Source organism: Haliotis rubra, unplaced genomic scaffold (assembly GCF_003918875.1).
Source record: "Haliotis rubra isolate DU_JTF1 unplaced genomic scaffold, ASM391887v1 Scf17, whole genome shotgun sequence".
NCBI classification, from domain to species: domain Eukaryota; kingdom Metazoa; phylum Mollusca; class Gastropoda; order Lepetellida; family Haliotidae; genus Haliotis; species Haliotis rubra.
The window spans coordinates 3,865,379-3,878,071 of record NW_025765669.1 but is presented as its reverse complement, the minus strand read 5'-3'; the positions used below and the strand labels follow the sequence as shown (position 1 = coordinate 3,878,071).

Below are 12,693 nucleotides of genomic sequence, written 5' to 3'. Positions count from 1 at the left end.
AAAATAGCTAAGGAATCCACACAAGTAATCATTATTTATGTATCAATTAACAATGAATAAATCTGCAAATTTGTAAGTCCAGCAATTTCATTCAGAAAGGTACTGTTCAGGTTAATATATCACTTTACAGATACAAAAGTTTCAGGATTCAATCAGGAAAGTAGAATAAGATGGAACATCTCACCTGAGCAGTTGGTGACTTCAATGGAAGCCCCTGAACATGGCCGTCCTCCATAGTAGGGTTTGGGGTTATCACAGTTTCTATGGCGACACAGACAGTCCTCCCCGGCCTGGTCAGCCCCAACCTGCTCACATGGACTCCAGTCTGACCAGTCAGACCAGTTGCCGTTCACTGGGGACACAGAGGGCAATATTAACAATACTGTCCATGACTTCTAATTCTGATTGGGCAGATGCTGTTTACTGAGGGAACAGAGGGCAATATTAACAATACTGTCCATGACTTCTAATTCTGATTGGGCAGATGCTGTTTACTGAGGGAACAGAGGGCAATATTAACAATACTGTCCATGACTTCTAAGTCTGATAGGTCAGATGCTGTTTACTGAGGGAACAGAGGGCAATATTTACAATACTGTCCATGACTTCTAATTCTGATTGGGCAGATGCTGTTTACTGAGGGAACAGAGGGCAATATTAACAATACTGTCCATGACTTCTAATTCTGATTGGGCAGATGCTGTTTACTGAGGACACAGAGGGCAATATTAACAATACTGTCCATGACTTCTAATTCTGATTGGGCAGATGCTGTTTACTGAGGGAACAGAGGGCAATATTAACAATACTGTCCATGACTTCTAATTCTGATTGGGCAGATGCTGTTTACTGAGGGAACAGAGGGCAATATTAACAATACTGTCCATGACTTCTAATTCTGATTGGGCAGATGCTGTTTACTGAGGAGGGCAGGGCAATATTAACAATACTGTCCATGACTTCTAATTCTGATTGGGCAGATGCTGTTTACTGAGGGAACAGAGGGCAATATTAACAATACTGTCCATGACTTCTAATTCTGATTGGGCAGATGCTGTTTACTGAGGGAACAGAGGGCAATATTAACAATACTGTCCATGACTTCTAATTCTGATTGGGCAGATGCTGTTTACTGAGGGAACAGAGGGCAATATGTAAACAACAATATTGTCCACAAGATTTTGGTTTGTGATTGGTCAGCACTTAATTGGGACATGGTGATAAACATTAATCAATACCCCTTAAAGGTATCTGAGTGGATGGTTTCTTCTTAGTGGCGTTACAGAAAAGGATTCAATTTTTCGCAATATCTTTCTAGATATCTCATTGGTCAGGTGCTTTTTACTGAGGATAAGGTGATTCATCATCAACGTTACTAGCAAAGCATGATGATTATATTTGTATGTATCTCATACAAATTTTAAAATATTTTTGTCTGAATTCATGCGTCATTAAATCAGGGATTAATGTAAAATGATATAATCAGCATGAACACAGTTAAATCATGGCAAGTAATTGGAAAGTGATTGTTCTTCAAGTATGACTATTTATTCATACCTGGGTACTGGACAATGGGACAGGAGACAATGTGTTGGTCCCACATGACCTCGTGAGGGTTTCCGTTAGGGGCACGTGAGCAGGTGTTGTTAACTGCATCCCAGCCACAGTACGGGTCCATGGAATTCACACACAAACTGAAATAAACACAACAATGTTTTTATTGACATTTGTTAAAGATATTTTCAAAGTACAAGTCATAATGGTTTTAAGCCACTTTTGAAATATTCCATCACTGTCAGAGTGCAGAACACCAAAATATGCCCTATACACTGAACCCATGTTGGGAATCAAACCTAGCCATGTAGAGGTAATGTTTTTTGACCACTAGCCTACCCCATTGCCCTTCTTTTAATTCACTTGGGTAGCCTGGTGTTTAAAGAGGCGGTGGGGTAGCCTAGTGGTTAAAGCGTTGTCTCGTCACGCCGAAGACCCGGGTTCGAATCCCCACTTGGGTACAATGTGTGAAGCCCATTTCTGGTGTGCCCCGCCATGATGTTGCTGGAATATTGCTTAAAGCGGCGTAAAACCAAACTCAGTCAGTCAGTCAGTGGTGTTTGAAGAATTTGCTCATTATACCAAAGACCAAGATTCACATAACCATATGGGTACAGTGTGTGAAGCCCATGTCTGGTGTCCCCCAATACAGTACCGCCAGGGTATTGCTGAAAGTGGCATCAAATCCAAATTATCAACCCACTACTTCAATTTGAAAGTAGTTTATACTTAAAAACATACAAAATCCAAAACATTTGGACCAAAGCAATACATGTGACACTGAGTGAGTGAGTTTTGTTTTACGCCGCACTCAGCAATATTCCAGCTGTATGGTGGCGGTCTGTAAATAATCGAGTCTGGACCAGACAATCCAGTGATCAACAGCATAAGCATTGATCTGCACAATTGGGAACCGATGACATGTGTCAACCAAGTCAGCGAGCCTGACCACCCGATCCCGTGTGACACTGAGAGTTTAACTGGTTGGCCAGAGATATATTTAAGAGAGAAAGAGCCATAAGTCATGACTGCACAAATCATTTTTAAATTCATTCCAGCTGGGCACTACCACATAACAGTAAATGAATACACAGTGTTTTGAATGAAAGATTGCTGCTTGAAGAAAATACAAAGTGGCTTGTCTCTTGACTTACTCGCTGTCTGTGAAGCGGCTGCATCTTTCAACAGGGATCTTTATCACTCTCCCTTGGGTGGAAATGAAGATTGCACCCTGGACAAACAATATTCCATGAATAAAATTTCAATAACAACATTCAATGGAAAATATCTTCAGCAAAACATTCAACCTGGAAATAAAATGTCAAATATCATTCAAAATTAAAATCTCAAATCATACAATGGATCCTTTTCATTTTGAATGCTGTTTCTTGTTTCTATCAAAATCAAAATTTCAATGACAATCATTGTCTAGAGTGAATGTAGTGTTGAATTAGGCATGAGTGAGTGAGTGAGTTTAGTTTTATGCCACACTCAGCAATATTCCAGCTGTATGGCGGCTAATAAGGCATGACAGAAAGGAAAGCAATGTTCCACTCACAACATCTTTAAATGTTGCTGTCATGTAAATTGGATGAGTTTTATCTCAGATGCCTGAAACATTTGTTATTATATATATATATATATACTATTGTCAGTGAGTAAATATTGCTTAACGCAGCATCAGCAATTTTGCAGCTATTCACAGCGACTGTGTCAAGAATTACAAGATGGAAGGAACATTTTCACCACTGAATCATGGGATTACATAATGTTCACATAAAACTATTCAAAATTGGTCACAATGACCAAATATCTAATGAATTCTCACATTGTAAAGGATTCTTTGAAATATACTTTACCGATTCTGGAGAGATTTTCATAGCTTTTACTGGCTTAGGTTCCCCGTTGGGCACAATTTTTATCTCTTCAATGAGACAGGTTTTGTTGGAGCGGGGAACCTTGAACATCTTCCGAATCTTTCCATCGGCAGTAGCCAGGAACACCACCTCATACAGGTCCATCTTGCCGTACACAAAGTCCACCACGATATGAGTCCACCTGTAAATACCGGGTATTACAATTATTATAGCACTACGATTGCTTTGTGGTGCAAGGCCCTGATTTAAGAATTGAAAAACTGTTCTGTTCCAGCAGAATGACGTTAATGGCTGTTTTAAGAAGGAAAATGAATTATTTACTTTTAACAAAAAACAGCACCAGCATTCACATCGATCAAAGATGAGTTCATTGTTTGTCTTTGAGATAATAATAATTATGTATTAAATAAGTTGATGTATACATATTTTGTTTATTCTTTATATTTATTCTATTTACTATATTTGTTTATTACTCTGAAAGAAAAAATTGGGAAAACATACGTTTCAATTATCTCGATTAATTAATTGATAAATCGACCAGAAAATGAAGCAAATGAGGACAAGTAGTCTTGCTAGGTACTACTTCCTCTGCCTGCCATATGTATATCGGTTTATGTAATTTCCTTACTTCATGATGAAGAAACATCAAAAGAAATCTTTCATCATCAATTAAAGAAAGTAATTGAGAATTTTCATTCCAAATGCTGATTAATACCAAACCAAGGCTGCGACATGATGACTTCCTTAATGTCAGCTATGAATCAGTGATTAAACCTCTAGTCTGTCTCACAGTCCCTGAACCACATCATCTTCCCTACTGCCAGCCCTCCCTGCAATGCTAAAGGCCTAAATGAAGCAAGTCTAGATTACCTCAGGATCTGAATCTCCTATCTCACTGGGGCTCCTTTTTAATTAAAATGTGATTATTTGTTACTATCAAAATCATATATATTCAGAGACCAAGCGTTAGTCTGATTAAACTTCCAACATGGGCAGTTACCTCTCGTTCTCCCCAAGGTACAACGGGGAGATGGTGTTGGGTTGTATGGCTGCGTCCATCAGTTGATACATGTTGGCTGCCTCTAGTTTACTGGCCGACGTGTCTGTTGACCGCTTACTTCCGCTGCCTTGGCTGGGGCACTGGACAGAGATGGACAACATACAGTATCAGTGAGTGAGTGAGTTAGGTTTAATTCTGCTTTAAAAGTATTTCGGTAATGTCCTAGTGTGACATCTTATTGGCTGCACAGCTGTTTACTCTCTACTTCCACTGGCTTGGCAAAACACAAGATAAAGTGAGTGAGTGATTGGATGAGTATGGTGTTATGCCGCTTGTAGCAATATTCCAGCAACATCACGGCGGGGGACACCAGAAATGGGCTTCACACACTGTACCCATGTGGGGAATCAAACCCAGATCTTCAGTGTGACGAGCGGATGCTTTAACCATTAGCCTATCCCACCGCCCCTACACAACTGACTGACTGAGTTTGGTTTTTTAAGCCGCTTTTAGCAATATTCCAGCAACATCACGGCGGGGGACACCAGAAATGGGCTTCGCACATTGTACCCATGTGGGGATTCGAACCCGGGTCTTCGGCGTGACGAGCCAACGCTTTAACCACTAGGCTACCCCCCTGCCCCTACACAACATAAAGAGTGAGTGAGTGAGTGCACGAGTATGTTGTCTTGCTCCACACCATTCTGTCTAAATAGGCAGGGTTGAGTGTGTCTGCTAGTTTGGTATTTACCCTTTCCAATGGAGTTGGGTTTTCATGCTTCATCCAAGCAGACTTGGCGTTCTCCTGGTACTTGAACGGCCCAATGAATGTTGTCTGGAACGCGGACATGTTATACACACACACAGCTGATCCGGCTAAACTATTTCTGAAATTAAACAAATGAGAGCACCGATAATGAAAAACTGTATCACAATAATTATAATTTTGCATAAAATATTCTAAAATAAGACAACATCCCAACATCTCAGGTGTTCAGCAATACATAAGTTTCGATATAGGAAGCTATATCATACAGATAAAGAATTGCTTTGGGATAAGAACTGATATAAAAATTATTCTTAGAGCATTCAAAGGACTGATTACCGTTATTATGGCAAATCTAAAACCATGTCCCCCAGCCCACAGAAAATCAAATGTTGTACCCATGACACTGGGATACATATTCCTGGTACATATAGGGAAAAAACGAGAATTGAGAGCTTACTAAATGCATGTTACACACACTGTAGTTCTACAAAAGCTGACAAGATTGTAAAGGACACCATAATTTGTTCTAGCATGACCTATGACCAGGAAGAAGCAAAGCTCTTGAACATGTCTCTAACCAAACAGACACATAAAATCCTTGTTTCCTGATGAGAGTTGTCTCCCTTCCACCATAGACATTATTTTTGCTACCATGCATGTCAATAGTGTAGTATATACATTGTAGAGCAAAAGATGTACCGGTAATGATCTATAAAGATATCAGCAAAATGGAAGTTAAAAAATAACGATTTTTCAGTTATTTCAAAAAATATCGTCTTCCTAATCCCTTTTCAGATAGAGTTAAAATCTGTTCTTATTTTTTCGCTTTGTGACTTGGGTGTACATTTTCCCGACCAACATAGACAGAGGTGTACAGATATAGACACACATACAGATATCACACACATGCAAGGAAATTAGTTTTGATAAAGACAGTGCTTCACTTACGAAGGCGTTGTGAAGATGGCATATAGAAGCTGTTCCTTTTCAGAGAAAAATGTACTCTGTATTTCATCAAAATAGAATGGAAAATCCCCTGGTACTGAGCAATTCATTCTGGCTTTGGAGAATGTTGTCCAGTTCTCCTCTAAAAGAACCCTCCCACCTCCGTCAGTCTGAAAACAACAACAAAAAACATTCTTCAAACATGAAACATTTTCAAAATATTTGTGTAAAAAAATTTAGCAAATCAGAATAGATTCTAAATTCTGACTGAAACAAAAGCTCTCTTGTATTTGTGCCAGGTGATCTAAATGTATCTCACATGACTGCTTGTCAGTTCTCCTATGTGACAATGAGTGAGTGTTATGCCACTTTCAGTCAGCAAATGGCTTCATTAAAAAACATGCCTGTATTCACTCAGTAGCGAATGGGTACCTGATAGGACGAGATGGTAATGTGACTGATAATCTCCTCACATCTCATAGTCAGTTTGAGTTGTATACTCCTCAGGGAGTTGAGAATGAAGTTTCAGGACCCAGTGATCCATTGACAGGGTTTAGATGAAGCAGGGTCATGAGCATCTAGTAGCATGGGGACATCAAACATGTGCATCACACATTAGTAGACTCAAACCCAGGACTGACTGACTGAGTTTGGTTTTACGCCGCTTTTAGCAATATTCCAGCAACATCACGGCGGGGGACACCAGAAATGGGCTTCACACATTGTGCCCATGTGGGGATTCGAACCCGGGTCTTCGGCGTGACGAGCCAACGCTTTAACCATTAGGCTACCCCCACCGCCCCTCAAACCCAGGACTTCACTGAGATGAATCAGTACACTCACAAGGTAACTGCTGTCATATCAGACGTGTAATATTCCCATGGACATATATCATACTATTCCCATTTACCCTAAACTGAAAAATCTCCATTACAGTTCCCTGTTGCCTTATTTATCCCCTTCAGTATATTTACCTTGCAAACCCTTGCAACACGTGAATATGTTTTCTGAAAAACAAAACACAAGACATTGAATCTATACATATTTTGTAAGAGATAATTTGTTATTTAACAGTTCCACAAGTAGACATATAACTCAAAAGAAATTAACAACACACAATTTTTACGTGACTATTGCTGTTCTCCCACAGTGGGTAATGTAAATTGTGGGTGTTCCTCAACATTTTTTCAGCAGTATGTAATAACTAATGTGATAACATACACAACAAATGACAAAATATCAGTATCGGTTTCAATATCAAGGAAAAAAACAAATTAATCAGTAATACCAACATCAGTAAAACCAAAATCAGAGAAACATTTTCGAAATTTTGCAATCAATATTTGAGCAAATAATGAATTGAATGAAGCCGGATGTACAATTTTTGTCATTACATTGTATAATGAACCCTGTGACTGTATTATTCACTTACAGGAAAAGAATGAGTACTTACTTTGCCGCAGTTGATAAACTCGACTGCAGTTTCTCGGAAGAAAAAATATACAAATTCTCCTATTTCATAGGAAGCTATAAAGTTGGGCTCTGAAAAAATAAAATATTCAGTGCAGTTATATCTTAATATGCTACAACAAACAAAATTCCAGTTTTATTAATCAAATTTTCATAAATTTACGGAACACTTTCTTTTCTAAAAAGAATTTATCAGATGGACAATTGTTTTTTTATCAGAATCGACAGCCTGAACTGAATTGAGGAGTTCAACGGTGAAGCTAATTAATTACTTAATCACTTTCCCTTCACACTCTTGAACAAACTACAAAGATTTTAAATTATCAGCTCATCCCCCACCATGTTTCATCATTAAAATAGAAATCCTTTACAATATTGACTCATCTTTGCCCAAACTAAATATCCTCATTTATAGAATTTCTGTCTTTTCCAACAGTTAACTAACTGTTCCGGGCCCCTGGCAATGACTCCGTTTTGTGGAATTGCAAAGACTGGGTAATCAGATTACGAGCATCGTGTCTTTCCCTGGAGAATAAATCCGCACACTAATTGTAGTTCTGTCAGAAGCTTCTAACAGTCTTCCTTTTAAAACCAATAAAAACTTTGTAGCCCTTTTCAAAGGTTTTTCTAAAGGTAATTTTGTCAATTACAGTTTTAGCATGGGTTGACTTTTTCTTCTGTACGATATCTGTATTTGAGGAGAGGATGCGAAAAGTGTATTTATTCCCAACAGGTAACCTGAAATATACTATATCTACCATCACCATATGAAATATTACTTAGATATTTTGTATCTAAATGATGCAGTTTATACAACATACTGCAGACAGAACGACTAGACAGATGATTTTTTTTAAAGTTTTATGCACTGAACTTCTACCTGTGTGTGTTAATGTGTTAACTGTTTAAAAACTTTTCTGATCTTTTATGATAGAGAAATGATGACATGCTATAAATACCACATAGCCATAGATCAGAAGTAATTTATACAATATTATTTTGGCTTGCACCTACTCCACTTACCCACGAAAGACATGGTTGTTGTAAATCTTATACTTTCAACATTTAACAGCTATCAAAGCTTTCCTTCATCGTGACCTTGACTTTCTACAGATTCAAATTGATATGTGCTTTCCTTCATAGTGACCTTGACTTTCCACTGATTCAAATTGATATGTGCTCTCTGTCATTATGACCTTGACTTTCCACTGATTCAAATTGATACCGGTAAGTGCTTTCCGTTATTGTGACCTTGAGTTTCCACAGATTCAACTCAACCTGTGCTTTCCTTCATTATAACAATGACTTTCTATGGATTCAACTAGATCAGTGCTTTCCCTCATTACGACCTTGGCTTTCCACATATTCCACTCTATGAATGTTTCCTTCAACTTACCTAGACTTCCCACAGATTCAACTCTACCAATATTTTCATACGATTACATTTCCACAGATTCCATTATGTGAATGCATTCCTATAGTGTAACCTACATATTTCACACATTCACTTGGAAAGATGTCACTGTTAGATAACCCTCACAGGTCCTGCGTACAGAAATATTCTACAGATGGCAAATGGTCACCTCTAACGTGAAACAAAGGCCAATTACCGTTAGCATCACCTTACCACCTATAGTATACACAATTATCATAAATCCTTGCTTAAGTAGGACTATCTGAAGTCAGAAAACATTAACAGGTGCCCTGAGATTCAGAGTGTGCTTGATCTACGACAGCACTTGTGTCTATGCATCCCTTTATATAAACGATGCAATTCAGAGGCTGCAATGCTGCAAGTTTCGTAGAAAAGCTAAACATTATCACTGTGTATGAAATAAGCTAAAACCTAGCCAGACATCAAGGCTGGTAACTTCAAAATGTTACCCACCCACAATGGATTTAACCAGACCAGACAATCCAAAGAAAATAACTCAGTTTTTAGTTACAACGAATAATTTGGTGAATCTGATACATGTATTTACTGCAGAACTCCACGCATCGGTAGGTGTCACTGTTTTAGTGATAATATATGTCAACACAGTGCTTTGAGCTTGTGATACGATACGTCTAAATCATTTAATCCTTCTGTTTAGTGACCATCATAGAAAACTATTCCCTATAAACTACATATTAATTAGAATTATTAAACATATTCAACAAAATAATCATATACATAATTAACCTTGACAGTTTCAATTTCTTAGATACCTGTAGTCTTATATTTCATCAAAGACGTTTGTCCATTTATCATGCACACTGCTCATGCACAATGCATGCTTGAAGCGCCCAAACAATCTGATTATTATTACCCCAAATAACCCAAGCTGCCTGTTAGGCGCTAGAGGGTTATAGTCACATGACTTTATCCCACCGGGTACCCATTTTCTGCTGGGTGAACAGGGGCAAATTTGAACAAGCTCACATGTCTCTGGTGAGACCACATGTATCACACATGCTTCGTTGTGGGGCAGGACTGAAGTCCTAGAAACTATCCGGAGTCAAGCTGCCAAGCGGGTCACCCATCCAATGATTCTCCGCACCCAACATTGCTTAACTTCACCTGATTTGTGACCTGAGCTCTATGCACAGGACCACGTGCCACTACTACATCTTTGAACATCAAAGTCATGAAGTCATTTGAGATTATATTTTTTCAAATTTGTTAACAAGACTGAACAATGTGTCTTTTGTCACCAAACGTGTTATACAAGATGTGCTGTTAATTTAACGATAAAAAAACCCTTTGATCTACAAGATACAAATGAGATGACACCAAAACCCAGTTGCTTGAAACAGCTGTAATGAATCGTAAACAGTTTAGCAATCCGATTACCCAATGCCAGGGGCATATATTACACACCCAGTCATCAACTCAACTTGCCCCAAGGAATGAAAGAGACATCAACCTTGCTGACAAGGGACCAGTTGACAGACAGCTGAAAGTGACTGTCGGTAAAATTGACGAAATATATACATTCATCGTGAAATGATCGGTCATCTAATTAATCCAAAGCTGATGGGAAATATTTCATACTGACTTAAGTCCCATGTTTCTTAGAAACCTATTTACTATGGTGTCATTTCTTCCCTGTGAGACGTCAATTTTAAAGAGTGCCTGTCTTAAGAGATGCTTATTCTGATGACAATGTACTGGTGTCACCGACCATTATCAATTAGGATGCTGGAAAAGATGAGTTATCTTCCCTTGACATTTACGTGTGAAAATATAATCCCAGGAATTACCTTGTCATCAGTATACCCCATACATCACTGATGAGTTTACTAAAGACTTAGAACTTGAGAACTTCTAAACAGTCTTTGGCCATGTTTAAATAGTTTCTAGGAAAGCTTAAAGCTTAAATTCAAAATACAGAGATATTTACTAACTGCCTTTTTTAAACTTGAGGATTAAATCAAATGTTTCTGTGCTATTTAGTCTTTTAAAGTATTTTTGTTGGAATTAAAGCCTAACATAATGGGCTTGTCAAGCAATCAGAAACAGATTATTTGAACATTAATAGGTGTGCAACATATTGGATACTTAAATTAAAGGTACAGTTTCAACAAATTCACTTCAAAACTGAAATAAAATACAATTAACAAAATTTAAATAAAATTTCAAATTAAATTTCAATAATACTTTAGAATACACCTCAGTGGTTAAACTACAAATCAATACTTTTCCTCAAACAACCTTATAAAATAGAAATTCCACACATACAAGCTCTGGTATGAAAACAAAGGTATTTCCTACTGTGTGTACGTCTTCTCACACAATTAAACTCCAGCTTTAAGCAATCAAAATTCTTTCTGACATTAATAAATTTGACTAACAATAGACCCCTGATGGAGGGTGAAACATAAACAATCTGATTTAAGTGGCTTGTCCGACAAAATAAAACATGTACTTAAAACCATTAATAGGAGAATGCAACCCTGTTGTACACCTCTCTCGGTGACTACCGGTCACTTCATGTCAGGCTGGGATATTTATGATCTGGTTTTTATTGAATAAAGACCATTCCTATTATCTTGGCTGACCACTTAGTTTACTTTGAGGTAGTATATGGCCTGACCAGTCCATCACCTCACTGTGTCTGTGATTATAGGAAATAACGAGACAGTCTAATGGACAATCTGGATGGTTAGGGCAGGTTTAGGTTAAAGTGAAAAATGTTATTAGAAGAACCCTTTCAATTAGTTTCAGGAAATTAGTTTATTTTTGTGTCTGAAGGTATACATCGTGGCAAATCAAAGATATTATTGTCAATAAACAATAACTAACACAACTTCTATGAGGTCTTGTCTATGAGGTTTGTGAGTTGGAGATACTGATAAAATATCTCAATCATTGTAGAATCAATTAGCCTATTTTTATTGTATATATGCTGTTAGGAATACACTGTACGTTTTGTAATTACTCTATTATTATTGCAGTGAATATGATTTATTTTACCCCTTTTTATAACAATTTACTGTTGGATACAAAGCTTGACACGAAGGGACCAGCAAAATCAATGCATTAAATTATGATGAAATATTCCTAACAAAATCCTTGATAAAATATTGACCTATTAAATCAATGCATTAAATTATGATGAAATATTCCTAACAAACCCTTGATACAATATTTGACCTATTAAATCAATGCATTAAATTATGATGAAATATTCCTAACAAAATCCTTGATAAAATATTTGACCTATTAAATCAATGCATTAAATTATGATGAAATATTCCTAACAAAGCCTTGATACAATATTTGACCTATTACATATACCGGTAGCTTTCTTAAATATTGAAGACAAAACAGAAAAGAATCACTTACATATATTTTCATGACAATATAAGCTTAATACAACTGAAATATTATCACATGAAGAAATAGGTTTTGACGGAAATGTCACGTGACAAGTTTCTCTGGCTGACATTAAGGCTGACAATCTGACATGACACGGTAAGAGTTATTGAAATAACCGCTGACCCCTATCAATTCCAGCCATTATTCCACCACAAGGCAGGAAACACATGATCCCCACCATGATTGAAATAAATGGCGCTACCATTATTGTAATTGA

At 37.4% G+C, this 12,693-nt stretch overlaps 1 protein-coding gene across 1 annotated transcript in view; it reads right to left on the bottom strand.

The window, feature by feature from the left end:
* LOC124272417 (semaphorin-5A-like) overlaps positions 1-12,693 on the bottom strand; it is a 145,528-nt gene that overhangs the window by 18,688 nt on the left and 114,147 nt on the right. Inside the window, 9 exon segments of the mRNA XM_046707584.1 lie at positions 185-352; positions 1,558-1,694; positions 2,709-2,785; positions 3,414-3,612; positions 4,432-4,571; positions 5,183-5,318; positions 6,149-6,315; positions 7,120-7,152; positions 7,599-7,687. Of these exon segments, the coding sequence (XP_046563540.1) occupies positions 185-352; positions 1,558-1,694; positions 2,709-2,785; positions 3,414-3,612; positions 4,432-4,571; positions 5,183-5,318; positions 6,149-6,315; positions 7,120-7,152; positions 7,599-7,687 (1,146 nt within the window).